This window comes from Neolamprologus brichardi, chromosome 10 (genome assembly GCF_056152115.1).
Source record: "Neolamprologus brichardi isolate AB-2024 chromosome 10, ASM5615211v1, whole genome shotgun sequence".
Lineage (NCBI taxonomy): Eukaryota > Metazoa > Chordata > Actinopteri > Cichliformes > Cichlidae > Neolamprologus > Neolamprologus brichardi.
In genome coordinates this window covers 34,678,239-34,704,663 of record NC_142113.1, presented here as the reverse complement: position 1 = coordinate 34,704,663, position 26,425 = coordinate 34,678,239, and the positions used below count along the sequence as shown (strand labels likewise).

The following is a 26,425-nucleotide window of genomic DNA, read 5'->3' as shown; positions in this document are numbered from 1 at the left end:
AAACAGCTGTTTCACACCTGAAGGTTCACACTCCCAGAGTCCTCGAAGACACAAAAGACTCTTCCTGTGGAGTTCTGCTTCCCCCAACTTCCTTACTACACCCCCACCATCTGTCTAACTGCATGAGTGTGAGACATGTTAAAATCCAGTGGCACAAAGGCATCATACAATAACATAATGTGATTAATACATAAATAAATAAATTCCTATACATGTCCTACAGAGGGGCGTGGCCACAGACTGAGGTCATGAAGCCAGGTACAGAGCACTCGCTGACCTCAGTGTCAGCGCTCTGATGGATCAGCTGTTTGTGACACAATAACCTGATTAGACTTAATTATCCTGACAGCAGGTGACTTCCTGTCTGACATCAAGCCCCGCCTCTAACAGCGGTATTAGCTCCTGGAAACCAAAGAAGAAGAGTACCTTCCACTTATTTGTGTGTGATTTCTTTTTGAGCCTAAAAACTACTTGTAATGTATTTTTAAACACACAGGACTCTAGTGGACAACAACAAAAGGACAACTTTGGTTAGAAATTACAGCTGAATGTAGAAAATCAAACTGGACCACAGAGGTGGGAACTCCAGGCCTCGAGGGCCGGTGTCCTGCAGGTTTTAGAGCTCACCCTGGGTCAACACACCTGAATCACATTACCAGCCTCTGGAGAACTTCAGGACATGTTTTCATTTATCCATTTAAATCAGCTGTGTTGGATCAAGGACACATGTAAAACCTGCAGGACTCCGGCCCTCGAGGCCTGGAGTTCCTCACCCGTGTTAGGGTGTCATTAAAAACCTTTAATTAGATGAAAAAACAAAAGTCTTCATTATTCTTGTTTTCTGCTGTTTGTTACCAGGACGATATTAACCTGTGTATGTAGCTGAACAGACATAGTTCTTCCACCATCACTGATGCTCCTCTCCTGGTGCCTCACTGGCTGTGACACTTGGTCCTTCACTGTGGTTCCAGTTGTTAGACGACTCCGAGATCGATGGCTGTGAAATATAGATCAAAGTTTATGTGAGTTCCTGTGGGAGCCGATCCAACCAATCACAAGCCGACTGCAGCACCAGTCTCTGGTCACTCCAGCCCCAGACCATTAGCAGCAGTGAGGGCAGATACTTGTAGGCAAGGAGGTTTTGCCTGCTAACCTACCATCGTTGTCCTGCTGATAATTCTGGTCGGTGGAGGCAACCACATGCAGTGACGTGGCAAAGAAAACCTTTATGTGTTGGCAGGTGGTGTTTGTTGTTGACAGGTGGTGTTTGTTGTTGACAGCGGGGTCTGAGAGCTAGCAGCTGCCAAACAGTTTATCATCCATGTGTTTGATCGGACTCACACGAGTACTGAAGCACTGGATACTCTCAACACAGTAATCTAATGTGATACTACGCTGGATACGTTATCCTGGAACTGAATGATACACACAGTTCGTGCTGGCCCACCGCCCCGCCCCCTCGAGTCTCCTCGTCAGGTGGTCCTGTGTCTTCCTCCTCTTCGTCCAGTCTGAACCTCCCTCTGCTTCACCTTTGTACTCCAACAGCAGCACTGAACCTGTCCTGGTGTCCGCTGCAGCTCACATTCAAAGAAAGACAATTTCACAGGTAATAACCATGTAATAAACACCACTACGTGTAGTTACTATGGTAACAATAGTAGTAGGAGAGTATTTTGCTAGCCTCTCCTCTTGTTGGTGCGTCGGTGGTTTTGATTGAAAGAAGGAGGAGGTAAACTGGTCACGTGACATCAGTGGAAAGCCCAGGATGTGGGCTGGGTGGGCGTCACAGTCCGAGGATACACAGGTGACACGTTCACGAACAAATGGGCTGGCTCTCAGAAAGTCTCATGCAGTCGGGGCTCTGATGTCACTCACCTGTCCAGGTAAATGTGCGTTTCTTTCAGCTTCATCTTACAGCTTATCTGACCTTTGACCTTCGACGTTCAGGGTTCAGAGGGTCTTCCCTGTTCGGATGAATCTCTGACCAAATCTCTGTTTACCTGCAGCTGTTATTTCTGCTGCTGCTCAGTTATGTGCTGATTTATCACCTCAACACTGAGAACTTCATAAAACCAGAGAAATACAGGACCTGTCCTCAGCGCTGCATCCACGCATGGTGCAGTTACACGTGTGTGAGACATGCAGCTTTAAATATCTGTGGGAAGTTATAATTAATATAATCGCCTCATGTCCTGATCGACCTGAGGGCGCAGAGCTCAGGGAGCAGGCCTCAGGGCGCAGGCCTCAGGGCGCAGAGCTCAGGGCGCAGGCCTCAGGGCGCAGAGCTCAGGGCGCCGACCTCAGGGAGCAGGCCTCAGGGCGCAGGCCTCAGGGCGCAGAGCTCAGGGCGCCGACCTCAGGGAGCAGGCCTCAGGGTGCAGAGCTCAGGGAGCAGGCCTCAGGGTGCAGAGCTCAGGGCGCAGGCCTCAGGGAGCAGGCCTCAGGGCGCAGGCCTCAGGGCGCAGAGCTCAGGGAGCAGGCCTCAGGGTGCAGAGCTCAGGGCGCAGGCCTCTGGGCGCAGACCTCAGGGCGCAGACCTCAGGTCAGCTCTTTGAATCCTTCTGTTTTAAAGGATTCAAAGTGACCAATCACGTTATGACCCCGCCTCCTTTGGGCAAACGTAGTTCCATACGGTCACATGATCGTCTGCTGGTTTTAATCATCAGATCACCCCCTGAGAACAGGGTCGTCTTCCTCTTCATCATCATCAAATTCAAAGTAAAGATTTAAATCACAGACTGAAAAAACCCACCAGCAGCCAGAGCGTCTCCAAGCTTTTATTGTGAAAAACTCACACAGGAAACAGTGTGTGTGTGTGTTACAGTGTAAGTATAGTGTGTGTGATGATGATGATGATGGTCAGTGGGCTCTCCTGGACAGCAGCATCTCTCTTATGTTGTCCTCAGCTTCCTTCACGCTGCGTTCAAGGTACACCTTCCTCTGCTGGAAATCACAAGCACAAACATACTGTCAGTGTGTGTGTGTGTGTGTGTGTGTGTGTGTGTGTGTGTGTGTGTGTGTGTGTGTGTGTCACACACGTCATTCATTTTTTTGTATAAATCACAACAACAGTTACATCAACGTGTTTCATTTTTTAAAGTAAAGACTCCCAACTATCATGTGACCCTCTGTGTGTGTGAGGGGGGGGGGGGGTCACATGATAGTTGAGATTGTTGCCATGGGCCCCTCTATAAGCACCTGGCAACAGTGTTCAGGAGAAAGTGTTCAGTAGGTTTAAGGTGAAACAGACTCTGGACAGTCATGTTTTGAGAGCTGCTCCAACCAAAGTGGGATGGATGCGTCTCTCCTAACAAGTTTCCCTAACCCCACGCAGAACACGCCCACACGCGTGATGTCAATCAGTAGTTAGCCAATGAGAAGAGGCGTGTGCTCGCACCTCCAACTCTTTGATCTTCTCGTCAGCAGTCTTCTGTTTGTCTGTCAGCAGGTTGTTGATCTCCTCCTTGGACTGCAGGATGAACCTGAAACACATCATGATTGAACCAATGTGATTGGCTGACACCTGCGTGACGTTCAGGTGTGTTAAGGTTATAGGTAGGTGACTCACATGCGTCCCACACCCTCATAGAGTCGCGTGTTGTCGGGCAGCGTGGCGATCTCGGCGTGCGTCAGTTTGGCGTGCTTCTGAACGCGCGTCAGCTGATCGATCTGCAGATCGGCCATCTTGACTTTCTGCTGCGTGTCGATCATCTTCACCTGCAGCTCGGAGAAGGCCTGCGGAGCGCACCTGACGGTTAGTCCCCATGGTAACAGAGCCTGCCCACTGTGAAGTACCCGCCCCCTTTAGCTCTACGTCACGGCGTCTCACCAGAGACCCACAACCCACTCGCACACGATTCCGCTGCGTCGCTATGACATTAGGGGCTCTAACTACATCACGGTGACGGCACAAGCCTGAGCGCAGCTGTGTTAAAGTCACGAGCGTGACGGCCTCGGTGTCCCGCGCACAGACACAGACGGAGGTCGTAGGCAGTTTAAACCGGAGACTGTGGAAAAAACACTCGACCACGCGTGAAACAGCTGCGCTAATCACACTCACAGGTGAGGAGCTCCTACCTTTTTCAGCTCCAGATCTACGGGCGCCGCCATCTTCTTTCTGCTCCCGACTCTGAGGACACACTGCGCATGTGTGAGAGCCTTCTTCTTCTTCCTCTATCTTTTTATCGGAGTAGCAAAGAGCGTCGAGTGCACTACCGCCACCTGCTGGACTGGAGTGTCTTGTTAATGTTTGTTTATAATGGAGCACTGTAACAAAAATAATTTCCCCCAGGGATCAATAAAGGATTCTGATTCTGATTAGCTGTGTCCCAAAACGTCGGCCGCATCCTTCGGAGGACCCGGCCTTCACAGTCTACGTGGGCCGGGTCCTCCAAAGACCGAGAAGGCCGGAAGTGCGAGGCTGTGAAATTGGACGGTCCAGCCTTCAGATCTGCGTCAGCGCTGTCTCGTGGAGTTTAATAAACTCGCCGTCTGCTCCTTGCTGTCTAAAATATAACAGGACACTGGAGTAAACTCTCGACCGTCTCACACTTCTGTTCAATCAGTTTTCTGTTTGACGTTTAGTCAGCTGTGTGAAAACCACCCGGGGGATGCGAGAGTCAGTACGGATTCAGATCAAGCAGATCAACATCATCGGCACTCTTAGATTCAATAGATTACATCACAGATACCACAGACAAAAAGCAACATGTGTCTGGGTTATTCAGAGACTTGACAAAGGCTTTTGACTCTATAGATCCTGATATATTAACAAGAAAACTGGAACGTTATGGTGTCAGAGGGGTCGCTGTAGATTGGGCCCAGAGTTATTTAGGTGACAGGAAGCAGTTTGTGAAATTAAATGGTGGTTGCTCCTTATGTATGCACATTGCTTGTGGTGTACCCCAAGGGTCAGTTTTGGGTCCAAAATTCTTCAACTTACACATTAACAACATCTGTAAAGTGTCCAAAGTATTAAAAATGGTTCACTTTGCTGACCATACAAACATCATCTGCTCTGGTGATGATCTGCAGAATTTATTGGAGGATATGAAACAAGTAAAGTGAAGTTCTGGCTTGATAAACACAAATTATCATTAAATTTGAATAAATCTAAACTTATGTTATTAGGAAATAGTCGTTTAAATACAAATGCTGAGATTCAAATAAATGGTGTTGATATTGAAAGAGTCAGTGAAAATACATTTCTGGGGGTAATAATAGATGAAAAACTTAACTGAGAGCTCACGTGAGATATATTCATGCCAACATATCACGAAGCATTGCAACACTAAACAAGGCAAAGCAGGTGTTAGACAAACATCCCTTCATATTCTCTACTGTTCACTGGTTTCACCATACTTAAGCTATTGTGCAGAGGTCTGGGGCAACAACTATAAAACCACATTACACTCACTTTGTACTCTTCAAAAAAAAGCAGTTCGAATCATCCACAGTGCAGCTTACAGGAACAAACTCACTATTTTTACAGTCTGAAATATTGAAAATCGCCAAATTCCAAACAGCACAAATTCTAATCAAAGCAACAAATAAGGAACTGCCCGATAATATTCAGAGTATGTTTTTTCTTGTTGAAAGAAGGAAGCTATAATTCAAGGGCTTTTTGTAACTTCACAACAGGGAAGGTTCGTACTAAAAGGAAAAGCTTTGTGTTTCTGTGCATGGAGTGAAACTGTGGAACAGTCTGAATATGGAATTAAAGCAACGTCCAAACATAAAACAGTTCAAAAAGAGTTATAAAAATATGATCTTCTCGAAGTATAAAGAAAAGGAAAATATTGAAATTAAGTGAATGTCTCTATTTTAAAAATTTCATGATGTGATATTATAGTATATAGTTGTTCACTATTTTTATTACAGATTATATCAATGAGGAAGCAACTAAATATTAACTGATAACTTACAGGATTAAATATGTGTGTACTTCTTCCCACTTCCTTTCAACATGTAAATGAATCAGAACAGCAGCGATATTGAAATGTATTGACTTTTCTTTATGTACCTGTATATTGTTTACATGCTTGAAATAAATTAACAAACATTCTGTGTCCATTGTTTATTTTATTCTGAAACCTAATTTTTATTTACTTTATTCCAAACAGAAGTGTTTATTTATTATTCTGAAAGCTGGAGACGGGGCCAAATAGTTCACTGATATTTTGTTGAATTACAATGTGGACACTCCACAATAATTTAACAGAAGTGCTTGTTTTTTACTTGAAGTTTTATTTTTGTGGTCATTTTTATTAATATTTTATTTTTTTATCAGCAGATAATAAAATAAAACCGGTCTTCCAATTCAATGCTTTTGTGTGTGTGTGTGGTGGAAGTATCGGTTTTTGTACTCGGTATCGTTAAGTACTCAGATCCAAGTATCGCTATTGTATCAGTTTGAAAAAAGTGGTATCGCTGCATCCCCACTATCCCCACTATCACCATTAAACTCAGCAGCACTGGTGAGCCACGCTCGTTTCCTGCATTTCTAACAGCCCGCATTCTTTTTATTGCAGTCACCTGTCCTGAGAAACCGGAAATCACTTCTCTACATCCGTCCTTTCCACCCAGTGGCGGTCCTAGCCTGTTTGGCGCCCTGGGTGAACACTCCCTCTGGCGCCCCCCCCCCCCCCACCACCACCACACACACAGAAAACATTAAGGATTGTACTTTAACCCTTCAAAGCCGGTTGGTGTGGGCACGCTCCATTTTGCTAACTATTTTTAAATCCCCGTAGAACCGGAACCACGTAAGCTAGCGCAATAATTTTTTTTGCATATGAAACCGGAGGAGTTGTACTTACATCTCATGTCATCAGCTTGTCCTCGGTCACAGTTTCCTTCCACATATAACTTTGCAAACACTGCATAAAAAGCACTTGCAGCAACAAAAACATAAACACGCTTTACCGATCTGATCAGCTGTTTGTAACACTTCCTACATTGGAATAGACATCAGCGCGAACAATCACATGTCCGCCATTACCTGCCCGAAACCAGAAGTGATGTCACTTTTGCAGAAAATGTAGTTTTTTACTTGTAGGCCTTATAAGCCTTTACTGGTGTTTGACTCTATGCTTTTCTGTGTCGTTTCTGGGAGGCTTAGAACTCAAATTGCACTGCTGGAAATAGTTTATTTTGATGCACCTGCTGTTTTCTTTACAAATTTACATTATAGGATTGTTTTTCGTTTTTTCTGCAGTATATAAAAATTGGTGTATCTCAAAAATAAAACTATTAAGACACTCAAAATAAATGTCCTGTTGTTGTAAACTATTTTTTGCAATGTTTTTGTATTTAAAGTTTTGAGGGATAAGCCTCTTAAATTTCTCCAAGTAGAAATATATGTAAAAAAAAAAAAAAAGATTTTAAATTTTTTGTAGTTTATTGCACATTTTTGCAATTTATGTAGTTACTATGGACTTAATGCAGACATATTATTAAAATTTGGGCTGTAACAGTTGTATTGATGTATAGCAACTTGAAATGCTACTACACCATGTAAAAATATAAAGTAAGCTCTGGCGGACTTGGTTCTATGGTCGGTCTTAAAGGGTTAAATCCTCAAACTGTAAATCATAAATTATAAATTGTTATTGATCCCTTTACTCCTGGTCCTAAAGTGTATATTTATTGTCTTACTCTTCTTATATATATTGTTTGTTTACTTGCACTGCTGTAACTGGAGCCTCGTCGTCTCGTCTCTCTGGACTGTAGCGGAGATGACAATAAAGTTTACTTTGACCTCAGCAGCGCGCACGCGCACCGAGGGCTCTCGCGCTCACTTTTCGGTATAAAATTTCGAAAAAACATCGGTGCAAATTATGAGTCTGTATCATGATTCTGGTGTTTTCGTGTTTGTTGGTTTGTTTTATTTTGCGGGTTGGTGATTAGATGCTGCTCCAGCCAGCCAGAGACTCCCCCCGCTCGAAAACCGCTACTGTTTCCACCCACTGTGTTTCTCTCCTCTGTGGATGAGATGAAAGGCTGCTGTGAACACAGGTAACAGAAGGTAGAGCCAGGCAGGTGGAGTGAGGAAGCTGTGATGTTGGACATGAAGGAAACTGAAGGAGGTCTGCACGAGCGCTGACGGAGGCCACCTCCTCCTCCTCCTCCTCTGCTCATGCGTGACTCCGCCCCCGGAAACGGAAGTCTGTATGCGCGCGGAGTTTAATTTGAGCAGCATCTCGCGCGCCGGTCAGTGGGTTTCAAAACAGCAGCGAGCAATAGTCGATAATCAGCGATCGATCCGTGAACATGGCAACCCCCCCGAAGAGGCCGTGCCCCCCTCCCCGCAGCCCGCCGCTGAACGGCAGCTTTTCCCGCCAAAGGAAGGAGAAGAAGATCTCCATCGAAGGAAACATAGGTGAGCTCACCGGGGCGCGCGCCCCCCGGACCGGCTGGACGCTCACGGACCCCGACTGACCCGGACCGACCGGGGCAAACGGACCCGGGGCACCGACCCGGACCGCCGGTTAACGAGCTCTCAGGCCCGGGTCTGTAAGTCCGTGAGCCTCCCGCCTTCACGAAAACAAGTGGCGCCAAAACCGCCCGCTTATCATCAATTATCAGCTGTTTGTGATCGATAAACAGCTGTTTCTAGTCACAATTAGCTGTCCATGGTCAATTGCTGTTTATATCGCAAATCAATTGTTTGTAGTCAATACTCAGCCCTGTGTTCAATAAGCAGCTGTTGATGATCGATAACCAGCTGTTTATAGTCAGTAATCATCTGGACGTTTCCATCATCATCCGACTTCTTACATAATCGATTGATCATCAGCTGTTTGAACTCGATTATAAGCTGCTTGTCTTTGATCAATAATCAGCAGTTTTTAATGGAGCTGTGCTGCTGGGGTTAGAAGGCGGAGGTTTAAATTTGGGTGGAGCTTGCTCCTTCAGGTGTTTGAAGGTGAACGCTGGTCATGTGGAGTCTGTGGGTGGAGCTCAGGTGAGCCAGGCTGATGGAGGTTTGCAAGTGGAAGTCAGACCTCCAGAAGTTGATTCTGTTCATCTGGACGCAGCGTTTTGTGGGAGAAACGTTTCGTCATCATCAGGTGACGTCTTCAGTCTCAGGTCAGAGTTTTGATCTCCAGAGCGAGGACGTGACCTCATCACTGAGGTTGGGGTCAGGTGACAGCGTGAGGAGTGTGAGCAGAGACAATCAGAGGTTGAATCAGCTGCTCATGGTTGCCATGGTTTTACTTGAGCCTGCGGTCACATGACTTCCTGCAAAAGTCAGCTGTTTCGGTCCTTTTCCTAAGCTCCACCCACACAGGAAGTCTAAGCTCCACACTGCACACCGCCTTGGTTCCAGCTGGCAAAGAGGGAAAAGGCCAGCTCAATAAGAATAACAGGAAGTGGGTCGTCGTTACCAGAGCTAATGTTACCACGGTAACTGACTCAGAGTTTAACTTGGCTCACTTTGTGGAACCTGAGATTGTGTCATGTCAGGGTTACCTGAACAGGTGTGATTCCTCCAATCAGGCAGGACCAGAGATCTGTCACATTTCTGTGTCTCACCTGTGTGTCTCACCCGTGTGTCTCACCTGTGCCTCCAGCTGCAGGAAAGTCGACGTTTGTGCGCCTCCTTCAGGCAGCATCAGAGGACTGGGAGGTCATCCCTGAACCCATTGGCAAGTGGTGCAACGTGCAGAATGACAGCGATGACGTTTACCTGGTGAGCCTGAATGCAGCACACATTCTCTAAAGTCTGTGTTTACCTGCTTGTTTACCTGCTTGTTTACCTGCAGGAGCTGAGCTCATCTCAAAAGAGTGGAGGAAACCTGCTGCAGATGCTGTACGATAAACCCAGCCGCTGGTCCTACACCTTCCAGGTAACACACCTGTCTCATCCCCTACCACAGCAGCACCGTGTGTCAGACTATGTGCACCTGTCTCAACTGAGTCTCACCTGTGTGCAGAGCTACGCGTGTCTGAGCAGAGTCCGAGCTCAGCTTCAGCCTCCATCAATCAAACTTCAGCAGGCAGAAAACCCCGTCCAGTTCTACGAGCGCTCTGTCTACTCCGACAGGTAACTTACCTGACACGTAGCGTTTTGTGGGAGAAACGTTTCATCAGGTGACGTCTTCAGTCTCAGCCGACTGCAGGTTTCAATCTTATAAACATAATGACTGAAACCAGCCCACTGAAGGAACGATGGGCTGGGAGGTCAGCTCCTTAATCTTAATTATGGAAATTCTCATGACCACTGATCACCTGACAGGTAACTCGCACGCATTTAACACAGACACAGGTGTGTAGACATGTGACTCCTGTGTGTACAGGTACGTGTTTGCGTCAAACCTGTCTGAGAGTGGCGACCTGTCGGAGACGGAGTGGAACGTGTATCAGGACTGGCACACCTGGTTACTGAACCAGTTTGAGTCCGACCTCGCTCTCGACGCCATCATCTACCTCAGAGCCCCGCCACAGGTAAAGACGTACAGGAGAACCTGTCCTGCCGCCTCAGGGTAAACGCATCGCCCTCTGTGATGGGCTCTCCTTCCTTCGGTTGCCTTCAGGTGCCGTGTTTGTGTGTGTGTTTTCCAGCGCTGCATGCAGCGGCTGCTCCATCGCGGCCGGCAGGAAGAGCAGGAAATTCCTCTGGAGTACCTTGAGCAGCTGCACTTCAAACATGAAGCCTGGCTCTACCACAGGAACCTCAGGTAACTATACGCCACTGAGCGTGCTCAGAGCCTCGGCGGTGCATTCAGGAGCGCCTTTTTAACCTGTGTTTGCATTAAGGTTGGACTTTGATTATTTGAGCGAACTTCCTGTTCTCGTCCTGGACGTCAACGACGACTTCAAGAACGACCGCATCAAACAGGAAGCCATCATCGACAAGGTCAGTCTGAGCTTTTATTTGGAAGGTTTTCCTTCTGATGGTGGTTTTATTTGTTTTTCATACACGTCCCAAACCGCTCTGTCTCTTCTCTTGGTTACAAACAACCAATGAACCACTTCTTGTTTGCTTTTATGTAGAAGTCACTGACTCCTCGTCTGTGTAACGAGTGACTCTGTTTGTCAGGAGTCCCGTCACTGTCAGAGTAAATTGTTAAATGTTGCCATTGTTGCACTGAAATGTGTAAACCGTGCCTTAAACTGCAGGGTTAGATATTCTTCTGTTCGTCCTGACACATCGATGATGCTGGAGGAGGTAATCAGCTGTAGCTGCTTCACTACAGGCAGGTTTCACGTGAGATTCTGGTTTCCTCATCTTGTGAAGGATGTCTGCTCCCGGCCATTTAGGGGCTCACCTGTGCTTGCATATGGTGAACCATTAAAGTTAAGCTGTATGCGGGTGTGGGGAGATGGCCTTTGGATAACCAGGAAATGTGGTTAACAGTTGTGAGCATATATTGTGTGGCAGGAAGACACACACACACACACACACAGAGTGATTTTAACCATTTGTGGGTGTTACAATGGGTGGTGCTTGTATTCACTGAATAAAAGGCTGCAGGTGCAGCTGTTCCAGTGGGGGGTGATGCGTCTCTGAACTAGCGGGCCTGCTGAAGCGCACCCCCAACGATCACCACGAGAGGAAAGGGGCACCGTCAAGCTGTTATTGGTGTTTTTAACAATCAGTATCTTAATTCTTAACAGAAATCTCAGTCTTTCCTGTATTTTATATTCTGATGTGTGCCTGTTTAAATAAAGCAACACGCCTAACATGTGTTTAACCTGTTGTTGAACATCGTTCCTGAAATTAACTGAATAAACTGTGAACTCTGACCTGCCAGATTCTTCCATGTTTGGCTGTTTGTTCATGTTTGTGCTGTTTATGTTTCTGTGCTTGTATTTAATTCTCTTAACTTTCACCTGGTGCTTTTACTTTGAAAGGCTTTTGTAATCTGTTAACAGGACTTATTTTTATCTGCAGGTCAGAGAGTTTCTCACCACACTGTGAAGCTCATCCACCAATAAGAGCTGCTGGGAGAAGTGGTGGCGCGTCTGATTGGACGACTGATGTGGATTTTTTGTTTTGTTTTGTTTCTTTTAAACTTGTTTTTATATTTTTGTAGTTTAACTGTGTGTGTGTGTGTGTGTGTGTGTGTGTGTGTGTGTGTGTGTGTGTGTGTGTGTGTGTGTGTGTGTGTGTGTGTGTGTGTGTGTGTGTGTGTGTGTGTGTGTGTGTGTGTGTGTGTGTGTGTGTGACCATGATATATTTACTTCATATTTATCCTTCAGTCTGATCATTCCTGTTTGTCCTGACAGTGAGGTGTTGTTGAAGCCACCACGATGCCTTCAGGGACCGTTGGTGTTCTGGTTTCTGTGTGAATAAAGTCAAACTGAATGAGCACGCTGAGTTCTTTCAAAGTCCAACATGTCAGTGAAACAAGTGTGTTCAGGCTCACTTACAGCTCAGAGGTTTAACTCTGTGAAGCTGGATTTAAGAAGTAACTAACTAGTTATTGGAGCATGTTTAGCGCCGTCTTGTGGCGGTAAAGGACGTGACAGTGTAGTCAGGTTAACCAGCGGGTCACCTGACTCAAACAGGCTCCCCTCCACACTGATTCATTCAGAAAGCGTCTACAGACCTGAACATCACAGCTAATGAGTGGATTCACGTGTTTCACTGCAGCTCGCCACAGCGAGAAACCGCCGACAGCATCAGAGAGACACAACGACGAGCCTCTACAGTTCTTATTTACCTCTCAGTTATTGGTTCAGTCGTTAGTTAGCGCCGACCAGGTGACGTCATGTTTTGTACTGCCACAGCATGGCGCTATGCACGCTCCTTTAAACGCCGTGCCACAGTTAAACCTGTGACGGTGTCGAAGCAGGGCTCCTTGCTGGAAACGAACCTGAACACGTATGTTTGACGTTCACCACGCTCAGCATTCTGGTTGCACACCTGAGCATTGGTGCTGCTCTGTGATCAGCTGGGTTCAGGTACCTGCTGTCTCTGTCATTGATTAGCCAGCCTTGAACGCTCGCCACTCTGCAGTGGTCAACCGGATATTTAAGCGCGAGACGTCACAGCTGCTCCAGCTGTGAGTGAGGCGTACCTGGAGGGGACACACCTGAGAGGTGTGTAGGTTACCCGTGTTCAGACTGATACAGATGTTCAAAAAGCACACGTTCACCCTGAGGAGGGCCTGTCTGACCTTTGACCTCTGAGGGTTACTCAGACTGAGTGTGATGAATGATTACAGAGGTCGGTAATGATCAACTGAGAGCGAAGCGTGACGGGAACAACGTCGAGTCATCGTGAACAAGGCAGATTCACTAATGACCTAAACGCAGACTGGGATGTTCACTAAACATTTCTTTTGTCCCGTAGCTCACAGACTGATTTATGATTGGTTGGTTGATTTGTTGATCAGTAGAAACTCAGTAGAAACAGTTTCATGTTTGAGACATTTTGTATTTCCAAAGAGAAACTTTGTCACAGAGAGAAACAGCCAAACATGAACTGAACAATTCAGTTTAACTTCAATTCAAAGTCTAAAATCAGACAGATTTTAAATGGGGTCTGGTCTGTTTGATCAGAGCCTGAATGTGAACTAAGACTGACAGGAAGGAGCAGTGTGAGCTTGAATAAAATCTAAAATCAGACAGTTTTTAAATGGAGTCTGGTGTGGCAAACTGACCGTTTCATTTTAAGGCTTTTCAAGAGTTTTTGTGTGACTGAAGAAACATCTCACGCTGTGACCTCTGACCTGTGTCAGTCTTTCTGCAGCTTCATAAACACTGTAAAGTCGCCTGCTCTGCTGTGCCCTGATTGGGACACTGACACACATGTCACAGCGTGTTCATGAGTTGCTGCCGCCACCATTCGGAAACCTGCTGAGATGATTGTTTACAAAAACTGCTGGACAAATTCCAGCGAGAAGCTCAGTGAGGAGCGAGGACATGAAAACAGATGACTCCACGGGGGGACTTCCACAGTTTTCAGATGTTTTGAACACTTCCTGATGAACTGTTATGGACTTTTATTTTGAAATCACAACAGTATGACTAAGATAGCCACAATAAAGTATTTTATTTTGGAAATCTAAATTTCTAATTGTTGTCAAATTTTTGTGTTCTATCCAGTTTTTCTCTCTCGAGACGTTCAGATACAAACTTATTATTACTGATACATGATTATGTTCCTGTTCCTGATCTTCTGCTCCAGTCTTCCTGTTCTTTATTAAAATACTCGGGTCGCTGTCAGAGCACAGACCGCATTAGTTCTCTCTGATGGAGTGCTACAGTGTGATCGTTTCCTCCCTGCTGAAGGTGGCTGTTTGGTTGGTGGTGATGTTGGTGGTGACCTTGACTTTGTCGCCAGTGTCTCACAAACATTAACACAAACACAAAGTTAGGAAAATACACAGTGTCCTAAAGTCACTGATTAATGTCCAGTCACTCATTTCCTCTCAGTCTGTCTTCTGCCTGCTCCGTCAGTCGCCCCTCCGTCAGCGGGCCGTCCGGCAGCCTCTGTAAGTACTCTGAGTAAATCCTCTTTCTGCCTCTGCATTCTCCTCAGCTGCAGACTGTAATCCTTTAAGAGCTCTTACCAGACTCCATGCAAATATTTCACAATTTTAGACTCGAGAAGAAACTCGGAGCAGTTGTTTTCATGTTTTTCACTCTTTGACCTCTGACCCAAACACCTGCTCAGGTCTGCTGTTTGGTTTCTTGTCAGGTTTGTTCTGATCCTGAGAACACCTGGAAGCACCTGAAGATACCTGCTGCTATTTGTTGTTGTTGCTGAGATGGGATTCGCTGAGCTGCTGGATGAGGTGAGACACTTAAATTCCTCCTATACAAGAAATAACTTCACTGTCCAGGTGTGTCATACAGGTGTGTAGGGTTAGGGTTAATGTGTTTCCTGTTGTTATGGCAAGATTGGTGGGTTTGGCAGGTACCAGTGGATCCATGTGACCCTGATCAGTTTACCTGGTTTGCTGATGGCGAGTCAGAACCTGCTAAACAACTTTGTCTCTGGAGTCCCCACTCACTACTGCAGCATACCAGCCAATCACAGCTTGAGCAACCTGTCGCACCTTCACCAGGTGACCTGTCAGCCTGACTGTCTACCTGTCTGGGCATTTTAGTGCAGGCACTATGATCCCAGTTCTTTAGTTTTCTCAATTTTACTTCCTTAAATCAATAAATCTGGATGGATGAATGTGATTGGTTGTTTCAGGTGGATGAGAAGCAGCTGCTGAAAATCTTTATCCCTCCTGATTCTTCAGGAAATAGACTGGCCCGCTGCAGGAGGTAAGGATTCCTTCCTTCTCCTCAGTTGTTTAAATAATTAACCGTCACATTATTTCCTGTTGCACCTGTTGTCCAGGTATGCGAATCCTCAGTGGCAGCTGTTAGCTGCTAACAGTTCCACTAATGTTAGCCACCTAGAGACCGAAGACTGCATTGACGGATGGACCTTTGAGCAATCAGACTTTCTCGCCACCACCGTCTCCGAGGTAGCGGCAGGCACACGGCGAGCCTATTAGCGCGCATTGCCACAGATATGTTAATGAGGTCACCTGTCTCTTACCTATCAATCTCTCACCTGTGTGTGTCACAGTGGAGTCTGGTCTGCTCCCTCCGTCCTCTCAAACAAATGATTCAAACCATTTATATGGGTGGAGTTTTAACGGGAGCCATAGTCTACGGCAGCTTATCTGACAGGTGAGAGTTACCTGTGTATACCTGTTCATTGTCTCAGGTTAGCAGTGCAATCAGACCCCTTCTGTCTATCTCTCAGGTTTGGGAGGCGGTCCATTCTGATTTGGTCAAACCTGCAAATTGCTGTGCTTGGCTGTAGCTCCGCCCTTTCCCCCACATACTCCACCTACTGCATCTTCAGGTTTCTGAGTGGGATGGCGGTGTCTGGGGTCATCATCAACGGAGTTTCCCTAAGTACCCGTCTACCTGGTTCCCTATTTACCTGTCCACCTGGGCACTTGTCTGTCTTCCTAACTGAGTGTCTCCTCAGAGGTTGAGTGGATCCCAACCAAGACGAGGACAGTAGTCGGCCCGCTCAGTTCCTTCTTCTTCACCTTTGGTCAAATGGTCCTGGCCGGGCTCGCGTATTGGCTGAGAGACTGGAGGAAGCTGCAGGTGGTTGTCTGTGCACCTCACTTCCTGTTCTTCGCCTACAGCTGGTCAGTCAGACTTAAAAAAAAGACAGTGATTGGTCAGGTGTTTCTCTCTGCTCTCCGATTGGTCAGGTAGTTCTCTCTGTGCTCTGATTGGTCAGGTGGTACGCAGAGTCAGCTCGATGGCTTGTTTTGAACCAGCGCTCTGAGGACGCATTGAAGAGTCTTCACCGAGTTGCTCGGATCAACGGGAAATCAGAGATGATCGATAAGATCACTGTTGAGGTAACCTGGCCACCTGTGTAAAAGTGCAATTTGTCCAATCAGATGCTGAGCTCTGTACCATGTGACTGCAGGTGCTCCACTCTCACATGAACAAAGAGATCGAGTCGGCTCATTCAACGTTCACGATGTTCGACCTGCTGAGGACCCCGGGGATGAGACGCATCTCCATTTGTCTGATGGCCGTCTGGTCAGACATACACCTGCTCATATGCTCACCTGTCTCACCTGCTTACTTGTTTACCTGTTTACCCATTTACCTGCTTCTTCTATCTGTTTTATGTTTTTTATGAAATAAAATGAAGCTCCTGTATCCACCTGTAAACCTGTGCACTCACCTCTGTGCAGGTTCTCTACTAGTTTTGCATACTATGGCCTGGCGATGGACCTCCAGAAGTTTGGGGTGAGCAACCCGATACCTGTCTTCCTACTTACCTGCTGAAGTTTCAGTACACCTGTTTAAACTTCTTCTCCCATCCTATTGGTTGGATCTACTGTGCTTCCTTCCTATTGGTTGTTTGTTGTTGCAGGTGAGTATTTACCTGATGCAGATCATCTTTGGAGCTGTAGATATTCCCGCCAAACTGTTTGCATTAGGAATACTCAGTTACCTGGGGAGGCGGGTCTCTCAGGCAGTTTGTCTCTTCTTCTCTGCCGCCATCATCTTTGCCAACATCTTTGTCCCCACAGGTACATCCTAATCCTGATCCCGATCCTGAATCTATTTGAGACCCTAACCCTAACTGATCCCAATCCGTATTCTGATCACAATCTTAATTTAGATCCTATTCCATATCCCCAAATTTATCATAACACTGATTTAGGATTGTGATCCCAAATCTGATTCAACACTGATCCTGATCCAGAATCTGATCCTGATGCAATCTGAACTGTAATCTTAATCCCGATTGTGATACTGCCCTCTTCCTGATTCTAATTTAGATCCCAATTCTAATTCCAATTTGAATTTTTTAAAAGAATCCTAATTCAAATCATGGTCCTGGATTCTGACCCAGTCTGAATTGGAATCGAAATTCGACCTTGATATGAACATAACCCCGATCCATTCCTATTCCCTGGATTTGATCATGACCCTGATCTTAATTAGGATCCCAGTCACAATCCTAATGCTGACTCTGATTTCAGTTCAGATTCTGATCCTGGTCTGATCCAGATCCTATTTCTGATCCTGAATATGAACCTGACCCAGAGTCTAATTTTGGATTCTGATCTTTATCCTGATCTAAGCCCCCATCTCTATTGAAGTCTGGGTCTTGATTTTGACCCTGATCCTAATCTGGACCACGATCCCAATTCTAATTTCAATACTAATTCTAATTCCTATCCAAATCTTTGATTCTGGCACTGATCTCGGTCTTTAATCCTAATCCTGTCCTATCGTGAACCTGAACAAAATCCTGATCCTGGTCCTATTCCCAATCCCGCTTCTAACCCCACAGACATGCAGACTCTGAGGACCACGCTGGCCTGCCTGGGTAAAGCTTTCACCTCAGCCTCCTTCACCACCGTTTACCTGTACACCGGTGAGCTCTACCCAACTGTTATCAGGTGATTAAATAAAACCAATGGCTCATATTTAATAATAAATAATGTTAATTTACCTAACAAAAAAACACATCAAATTGCTGAAACATCTGATTAATGAGTTTGATATTCCTGTTCCGATGACTTCATAACCACCGGTCTGAATACTAAACATCGCAGCTAGGCCAGGGTCATGTGACTCATCTCAATAACTCACTGATGGGATGAGGCAGGGTCTCACAACGGTTTCACCCGAAACCTCTGCTAAAAATGACCCACACCCTTTTCCACACCTTGACTCAGGGGTCAGCGAGCTTTAACACCCAAAGAGCCTTTTGGACCCAGTTTACTCGGAAAAGCAAACTGGGAGCTGCAAATACTTGTTGACATCTAAAATGAAGATAACACTGCACACATTGTTTTTTACAGTTATGCTTTGTATAAACAACTATAGTGTGTTGCTTATAAAATCCATGAAGTGCTACAAAGAAAATGAAATTTTATTTATGTAATGAACACATTTGAACCTGAAAAACATGCAGGGGAAGGTCTCTTTTAAATTAATTAAAAAGATGAACTTAAATAACCACGTAGCAAACAAAAACACTATCTGCGTGGCGATTGGTTAAAAATAAACATCAGCACGTTAAAGATGAGTGCACTGAGCTGTTATTACCAACGGCTAATGCTGGTTAGCTTTTGGGATTAGCATGGAGCAGAGCTAACATTAGCTTACACAGGTGAACAAACCCCGGTGGTGGTGAGGCTCAGGACCGCGTGGACCTCCATAATTAACCTCAGTGCGTGAAGACGACTCTCCTCTGCTAGCATAATGCCAAACATAAGAAGCTTATCAGAATTCTTCTTACTCTGATAAGCTAAATGATTTGTTTCCTTGCTACATCATGTCATTTCCTGTTTGCATGTCAGTTTTATGTCAAACGTAATTTAGATCATGTGATGTGTGCCTGTGCTTTCAGGCAGACGGGAATGGGCTTCGTCTCCACCATGGCAAGAACTGGCAGCATGGCGGCGCCCGCCGTCCTCATCCTAGATGAAGTAATGTCACTAATCTAACCTTTGAATATGATCGAGGTCATCAATGCAGGCAAACACTTTACTGATGGGACGACATTTCCCAGGTACTCCCTGCTCTGCCTAGCCTGGTATACGGTGGCTCCGCCGTGCTGGCCGGCTGCTTCGCCTGCTTCCTGCCAGAGACGCTCAACGTGCCGCTGCCTGACACCATCGAGGACGTGGAGGACAAGTGGTAAGCTACCGGCTATCTGCTAGCTTTACCAGCTTCAGGGATCACAGAAAGTGTCAGGGACATATTCCTGACACTGCTGGATAAACAGACACTCAGGAATGAGATCACAGCGCTCTTTGTTGCACTTGCCCGAAGGGAAGTAGCTGCCTCCGAACTGCTTCAACTAGCTTCCCTCTGCAGGCTGCTTTTATTAGTTACACTCATGAGCATTTTACAACTACATGTGACGTTCCTGAGCAGGCATATCTGAACAACATCAGTGTCTTCCTGCCACACAATATATGCTCACAACTGTTAACCACATTTCCTGGTTATCCAAAGGCCATCTCCCCACACTCGTATACAGCTTAACTTTAATGGTTCACCACATACAAGCACAGGCGAGCCCCTCAATAGCTGGGAGTGACCATCCCTCAGAATGTGCCTGCAGTTAAACAGCTACAGCTGATTACCTCCTCCAGCATCATCGATGTGTCGGGACGAACAGAAGAATATCTAACCCTGCAGTTTAAGGCACGGTTTACACATTTCAGTGCAACAATGGCAACATTTAACAATTTACTCTGACAGAAGGGAGCTAAGATTAACCACAGAACTAGAAACATAGAAATGTACTTAAAGGTGACAGAACTAGAACTTAAATCACGTCACAAACCCACCAAACACTGAGTCACAGGAACCAGGACCAATCCTTCAGTCTTCTATATCTGCTGTATTCAAATGTTTGCATTAACAGTTCTTTAACCGTCTCCTGAACACAGAATTATTATTTCAGACATGCAGATATAAGTGAAATAACAAGAGAAAAAACAAAGTTTTCATGTATCTATGTCTGCACATAAAAGGATGAAGTTCACACGTTTCCTGTTCCCACCCCCTATTTCAAATTTCATTGCTTTCAAATCCATAATTAACATTAATGGATCCATCCGTACAAGTGTAACACATGACCATACACAAATAAAACAACTTTCAGCACGTAAACAACAACAAACTACATGTTTAGATAAACTAAGCACCCTGTGTTTAACTTGATCTCTGAGCTTATTTCACATACATGTGACAAACACCTGAACACTTAATCCTGGAGTACTCTGATGATCTATGATGAGGACGCAATGAGACGACTCAGTCACTGACAGGAAGATTTCCTATATTCATGCAGTTTATTGGTTTTAAACAGGCGTGTGAGTTTTATGTACTTTCTTGATCTCACCTGTACAGGTGTTGCACACACGAACTCCTCTGACTGTGATATTGTACATTTGTCCTTCCTCTCAGGAGTATTTGGTCTCATTGTGGGGCAAAGATTTATTTGCTGCTGTGTACACTGTGCAGTTCTGAGGTTGACCGAATCTTTAAATCTGAGAATATCTAATTTGACAAAAAGTGGATTTGATGGTTCTCTTGAAGTAGTTTTATTTATCATCCCTATTACTCTCTTTTGCAGAATCAGGGCTCGCCACGGTTGCACTGGTGCGCCTAACTTTTTTCTTAGGCGCAGTTTTACATGTGCACTTTACTGGGGGAATTGCTGTCCATACAGACAATATTGATTTATAAATGATTCACTAACAATCTTGTCAACACAAAGTTCTTTATTTGGAGCACATTTCTACCAGAAAGATAAGTTAAAAAGTGCTTGTGCTTAAAGTGCTTTGGCTCTCTTTGGCAATATTGTAGAAAATGTTAAACTTAATGATCACATCGGCTCCTCTGACGACCTGTTTGCTGAAAGGCAGCGGGGGGGGGGGACACTTGGGCATTTATTGCAGCATATAAAGTGTTTCTGGACACGCTGCTGCTTTTCAGCGTTCAGAGGTTGATGGCTCCGTGTTAGAGCTGGCTGTGAACTTCAGACGGATCAGGCCTTAACTTAACAAAAATGCCATCAATCGTTCTTTTCATCTTCTCTTATCACCCACGGCTACATCCACTCTGTCAGGCCTACGCTGCTCACTGGGGCTGGGTACCATCACTGATTTCTATAAGCCATTTCATTCGATTCAGTTTTGCTTCAGACAGTCAGAAATATTATAATTCTGATCATTTATCAGCACTGATACTGTGAGACTTCATCAGAGGCGTGAGCATCACAGCAGAGGCCTTTGTGTCAAAGTCACTGAGAATAAAACAGAAAAACATGAAGCAGATTTTCCTGGCCTGGATTTTTATAGTTTATAATATAATATTTAAAAATATTCTGCAGTTTTGCATAGTTTGAAAACGTTTAAATTTTAATGTACAATATGAATAGCAGCAGCCCCGAAACTGATCCTTGTGGAACCCCGCACACAGTTTTGACTTTATGGCATTTATTTGGGTAAATTGTTTACGGTTTTTAAGGTAACCCATGATAAAGCCCCCCCACTGACCCCACATGTACATCGTTTAAGTTAAAGATGGTGATTAACGGTATCAAATGTATATATAAACTCCATTAAGGCACGTGTTGTGGTCCTTTAGGGTCTAAATCCACACTGCTGTTCATATAGTACATTGTTTTTTTGATAAAGTCATATAGTCTATTGTAAAATATTTTTCCAGTATCTTAGAGAACTGCAGTAGTAGAGAGATGGGCCGATAGTTTGTGAGAAGACGTTTATCTCCAGCTTTATATATTATATACTACCTTTGCAATTTTCATCTTATCAGGGAATAAACCACTTTGTAATGACAGATTACAAATGTAGGTAAATGGTTTCACAATACATCCAATAATATCTTTAATTAAGTCCATATTAATACCACCACAGTCGATTTCTTGGAGTTAAAAGACTATATCAATAATTTCCTCTTCATCTACACCCCTCATTAACATTGAGTTTGCTACAGTAATAGTTTTAGGAGGGGGTCCAGTTTTTAAAGTTTCTTTAGCCAAGCCAGGGCCAACATCAAGAAAAAAGTAATTAAACCATTTATGTACTAGTCGTTGTATTTTGTATGGATGGAACATGGAGAACATGAACTGCTCTTCTGGCTTCTCTCGCCTACTCCTGGCTGCTAGACACCTGCAGTGCTTTGCATAGCCGAGCCAGGTTTGGCCTGAGGGAGGAAGCAGCTGAGACCTTCAGTATGTCTTGAAGATGATCATCGGTAGTTCTGGACCTGTACTTGGACTTATTGAAGTCCAAGGTGGAGAAGAGCTTTTCGCACAAGTATGTGCTCCCAAAAAGGCACATGGTCCGCTTGAACATTCGGGAAAGCCGAGGGAAACTAGGGCTCAATTCTCTCAAAAACTGCCCAAGCTGCTTTTCCACTCACCTCCCTGAACTTCGCTTTGAGTTCAGAGTTGCACTGCAGCTCAATGAGCTCCATTTGAAGCACAGAAGGGGCATCTTGCACATCAAAGGAGAAGGGGTCGTCAAAAATGTGAAATGTGGCTCTGTTCGTCTTGAAGTCTGCAAATCTGCGATTCCTCCTGTAGCCAAAATGACATCAACATACTTTTTTTCCTGCATCCACGAGTGCCTTGCATGCTGGGAAATGGCAAAGGTTTGTCTGAGAGCGCTGAGCTTTCCAGAGCGCAGGTTTGTGGAGGATGCTCTCACGTTGTCATAGGCAGCACTGACAAGTTGCCCCTGGCCTCGTAACGTCTTGTTCAGTACATTAAGCTCATGTGTTATATCAACAAGAAAAGCTAAGTCCATGAGCCATTTGGGATCAGTTAGCACAGGAACACCAACTCCATCCTTCTCCATGAAGGCTTCACTTCTGCTCTCAACTCAAAAAATCTCTTCAATACGTTTGCCCTGCTGAGCCAACGTACCTCAGTGAAGTCGAGCACATCCCCATATTCTGACTCCATTTCCTCTAAAAAAGCACAGAACCTTTGGTGCTTTAAGCCCCTGGATCTGATTTGGTTGATGCATTTCACAACAGTTTTAACTCTTCTAGTTTTTTTTGAAGTGCCACCAGTCCATTTTTCCTCCCTGTCATTGATGGCGCTCCATCTGTTGTTATTCCAACAAACCTTCTCCATGACAATTCTCCATGGCATCACCCAGCTTGTAAATATCTGCTGAGCGGTGGTCTGGCCATGCATTGGAATTACTGTGAGCAGCTCCTCCATCACTTCAAAACTGTCATCAACACCACGGACATACATTGGGACCTGGGCAGTGTCGGTGATGTCTGTGGTCTCATCAAGAGCGACTGAGTATACACTGAAACATTTGGCTTTCTCACACAGTTGGTCATAAATCACAGGTCAGAAATGCGATCTGCTGCAGTCTTGGCAGAAAGGCTGATGTTGCTAAGCTGACCTTTCTTTTCCAGACAGACGATATCTGCAGCCTGCAATATGCACTTTTAGACAAATCCCCCTTCTGTGAATGGCTTTCCTGCTTCACCAATCATCTCACTAACCACGTGGCTCCGACTGCTGCATTATTCTCTTTGGTTGCTTTCTTGGAGAAATCTTGCTGCTCAGTAGATCTGTTTTAAGACTGGCAACCCGGTTCACTCTCTCATCTCCCTGGTATTTTGCATCCACCTCAGCATGTCTAGTTGTGTGATGACATTTCAAACTGTATTCCTTGTGCAGCACAACTTTCTCTGTGCAAATAAGACACGTCGGGTTGCCCCTGTACTCAAAGAAACATTGCATTTCCCACTTTTCCTGAAATTGGTGGTGCTCATCACCAACCTTTCTGTCATGTTTGGGCTGCGTGGCAGGCAGGAATGGACCTAAACGCAAACTCACAGGAATGGAACTTAAACTCAAAAGCACAGCTTTTATGGTGGGAAACAGATCATACAAACAATACAAGGGGGGGAGAGAAGAAGGAGCAGCACATGACGGGGTGAGGAAAACACGCAGGCCAGCAGAACTAACATCACAATATAAACACAAAGGGAGACACAGAGGGCAACTACATGATAGCGAGCGCAAAAAAGGCTGCTCAAGGACGGTTATCCTGTTGTTACAGGATAAAGAAGCAGAAATGACACTGTGACACATAACAAATAACATCAGCTGTTGTTGATGTTATTTGTTTTGACTACTTTTACATTATATTACATTATATTGCAATATATGTAATGTTCATGTGTGAGGCAATGTAAACAGAGTGATGTAAATAAAAAACATCGACCCACACATTACGGTGCGACCCTATAACTAGTCCGGGTTACCGTGTCGCTATGTGACTGCAGAGTAAATTAGGCTGCATCCTTACTTTTCTTTTATGGCGCAGCTTACTTGTATAAATATATATATGTATAATGTCCCGCCGGGCAGCAACTTAAAAAACAACTTTTTTGAAGTGTTGTGAAGGCAGCACGCTGGGGCGAATGTCCGCGTGTGCTGAAACGAGGCAGTCAGCCACGCACAGAAAACAGTCCAGGGCAACGCTGTTGTAACTTTCACTCAATGAGAAATGTTTCCCTGCTTGCATCAAGTCCGATGTCCCGCCCCCGAGATCCATATCCCACCGTGATTGGTAGGTTCGTTCAGCTCCACACACAACACTGTAAACTGTCTTACATATCAAACTCGTGGGCTGCACTAACATTAAATGTTGATATTAAGGCGGGGGCCGGTTGTGACACAGACAATACAAAAGGTTACACGCAGATAAAAATGTAAGCTTAAACAAACAAAACAAGCATTGATCAGCAGAAGGCCTGTTTAAACAGAAAAGTTTTAACTGCTTTTTAAAAGAATCCACATTGTCAACCAAACATAGTTGTGGTGGTAGACTGTTCCACAGACTTAAAGGCTCCGCCCCCTTTGGTCTTCATAATGTTCTTTAAATGAAAGAAACAGTAGTTGCTAGAAAGCCAATCAGAAACCTGGGTTAAGCGCTAGGCTAGATTGGACAACCTACCCAGCTGATGAGGCTTAAAGGACATATGCAGCTGAATGTCATCGGGATAGAAATGATACGAAATAATGTCACTAAAAGATTGAATGATGCCAGCTAAAGGAAGCATGTAAAAAGAAAACAATAATGGACCCAAAACGGAGCCCTGTGGAACAGGTTAGGTTAGGGACGCAATGATAGAGGTCAATCTGATGAGTTTTCAAACCCAAAGGACCATCTCTCTCCATTTACTCCATTATTAACGCGAACTTGTGTGAAAAAGTACATTCCAGTTCTGGTACCTAAATTAGCTTCAGTGGCTGTGTTAGCATCACTAGCTGTGTTGCTAACATCCTACTGTTGCTCTCTCATAGACTGATCAATCACCTGATAATTAAAGATGAGTAATCACATGTCTGTCTTTGTAAAGGTCTGGCAGACGCAGCCCCTCACAGCAGGAGAGCGTGGCTTTAAAGGAGCTCAGGGAAGCAGAAGAAAGTGGCCTCAATGCGCTCTGACCAACAAGACGCTGCCACATCACACCATCAGGACCAATCAAAAGGGGACTGACTGTTGACCAATCAGGTGTTTTTAAGATACAGACCAATGAAGATATCTAGAGTAAATTAACTGGTGATTATTGATTGATCTCATGTAATTGATCAGATCAGAACAGCAGACAGTGATGATGATCAATAATTAATAACACTCTCATTATTGTTGTATTGAACCATCATTAATAAAGATGTTAATCTGCTCCTGAGTTTTATTTTAGACTATCAGGCTTCAGGAATGAGCTCCTGTGTGGGAAGCTCTTCCTCATCAATATAAATTTAATATAAGAATATTGATTAGCTGACACTCAGGAAGAAAGCTGCCAGCTTTGTACACCAGCACTGCTGGGTAGGATAAAGGTTTTACTACTTTACTAAAAAAGGTCCGTTTGATCCACTCTTGGCATACAGACTTGAGCAATCAAAGATCAACACACCAACCTCCTAATTAGTTGATGACCTGCTCTACTTCCTGAGCTACAACCACAAAAGCCATCATCAGTGGAGCTGTGATAGCACAGGTCAGCATGGCAACAGGTAAACAAAGAGCAAAGTGTCCATGAAGACGTCAAACCGTGACATTCATTGAGTTTAACCTGACTGGACAAAACACCCCTGAAAAGTGTGCAACAGGCAGGTGATGAGGGTGGTGGGGGTGTTGGTCAGACCCCCTGAGACTGAGTCAGGTGGTTTCCAGAGACATTAAAATTCAAACTGTACCTTTTAAAAGTGTACTGGCTGAATCTCAATGTGTGAAATCATAATCGAATGTAATCAGATTACTTTCAGACTGTCTGCAGCTGTTTTAAAAGCTTAGGCTTGATAAAGATAAGATAAGACACCTTTATTAGTCCCGCAAGGGGAAATTTCATAATTAGCCATAATTTCATAAGGCTGCCGACCTATTGCACG

At 44.9% G+C, this 26,425-nt stretch overlaps 3 protein-coding genes across 3 annotated transcripts; 2 read left to right on the top strand and 1 right to left on the bottom strand.

Annotated features, from left to right (window-relative positions):
* Positions 1–2,759: 2,759 nt before the first annotated feature.
* pfdn1 (prefoldin subunit 1) lies at positions 2,760–4,184 on the bottom strand. Its single transcript, XM_006808815.3, has 4 exons — positions 4,078–4,184; positions 3,569–3,735; positions 3,398–3,482; positions 2,760–2,943 (listed from the first exon to the last, which is right to left on the bottom strand). The coding sequence occupies exons 1-4, from the start codon at positions 4,108–4,110 to the stop codon at positions 2,860–2,862; spliced, it is 369 nt and encodes a 122-aa protein (XP_006808878.1). The 5' UTR covers positions 4,111–4,184; the 3' UTR covers positions 2,760–2,859.
* Positions 4,185–8,159: 3,975 nt separating this feature from the next.
* zgc:110540 (deoxynucleoside kinase) lies at positions 8,160–12,317 on the top strand. Its single transcript, XM_006808816.3, has 8 exons — positions 8,160–8,380; positions 9,576–9,694; positions 9,768–9,851; positions 9,939–10,048; positions 10,302–10,449; positions 10,567–10,682; positions 10,762–10,861; positions 11,900–12,317. Exons 1-8 carry the CDS (start codon positions 8,272–8,274, stop codon positions 11,924–11,926), a joined length of 813 nt encoding a protein of 270 aa, XP_006808879.2. The 5' UTR covers positions 8,160–8,271; the 3' UTR covers positions 11,927–12,317.
* A 2,081-nt stretch (positions 12,318–14,398) lies between these two features.
* Positions 14,399–25,716, top strand: oatx (organic anion transporter X). Its single transcript, XM_006808817.2, has 16 exons — positions 14,399–14,447; positions 14,654–14,750; positions 14,856–15,023; positions 15,158–15,231; positions 15,308–15,437; positions 15,542–15,645; positions 15,722–15,876; positions 15,953–16,121; positions 16,217–16,340; positions 16,412–16,527; positions 16,686–16,740; positions 16,868–17,027; positions 17,798–17,906; positions 18,863–18,941; positions 19,025–19,152; positions 25,390–25,716. The coding sequence occupies exons 2-16, from the start codon at positions 14,724–14,726 to the stop codon at positions 25,475–25,477; spliced, it is 1,686 nt and encodes a 561-aa protein (XP_006808880.2). The 5' UTR covers positions 14,399–14,447; positions 14,654–14,723; the 3' UTR covers positions 25,478–25,716.
* The last annotated feature ends 709 nt before the right edge of the window (positions 25,717–26,425 follow it).

Coding starts and splice junctions, on each gene's coding strand:
- pfdn1 (XM_006808815.3), bottom strand. CDS start 4,110: ATGGCGGCGCCCGTAGATCTGGAGCTGAAAAAG. Junction 3,483..3,568: donor TATGAGGGTGTGGGACGCAT/GTGAGTCACCTA, acceptor GATGTGTTTCAG/GTTCATCCTGCAGTCCAAGG. Junction 2,944..3,397: donor AGAAGATCAAAGAGTTGGAG/GTGCGAGCACAC, acceptor TGTGATTTCCAG/CAGAGGAAGGTGTACCTTGA.
- zgc:110540 (XM_006808816.3), top strand. CDS start 8,272: ATGGCAACCCCCCCGAAGAGGCCGTGCCCCCCTCCCCGCAGCCCGCCG. Junction 9,695..9,767: donor ACAGCGATGACGTTTACCTG/GTGAGCCTGAAT, acceptor GTTTACCTGCAG/GAGCTGAGCTCATCTCAAAA. Junction 10,049..10,301: donor CGCTCTGTCTACTCCGACAG/GTAACTTACCTG, acceptor CTGTGTGTACAG/GTACGTGTTTGCGTCAAACC.
- oatx (XM_006808817.2), top strand. CDS start 14,724: ATGGGATTCGCTGAGCTGCTGGATGAG. Junction 14,751..14,855: donor TCGCTGAGCTGCTGGATGAG/GTGAGACACTTA, acceptor TGTTATGGCAAG/ATTGGTGGGTTTGGCAGGTA. Junction 19,153..25,389: donor GAGGACGTGGAGGACAAGTG/GTAAGCTACCGG, acceptor GTCTTTGTAAAG/GTCTGGCAGACGCAGCCCCT.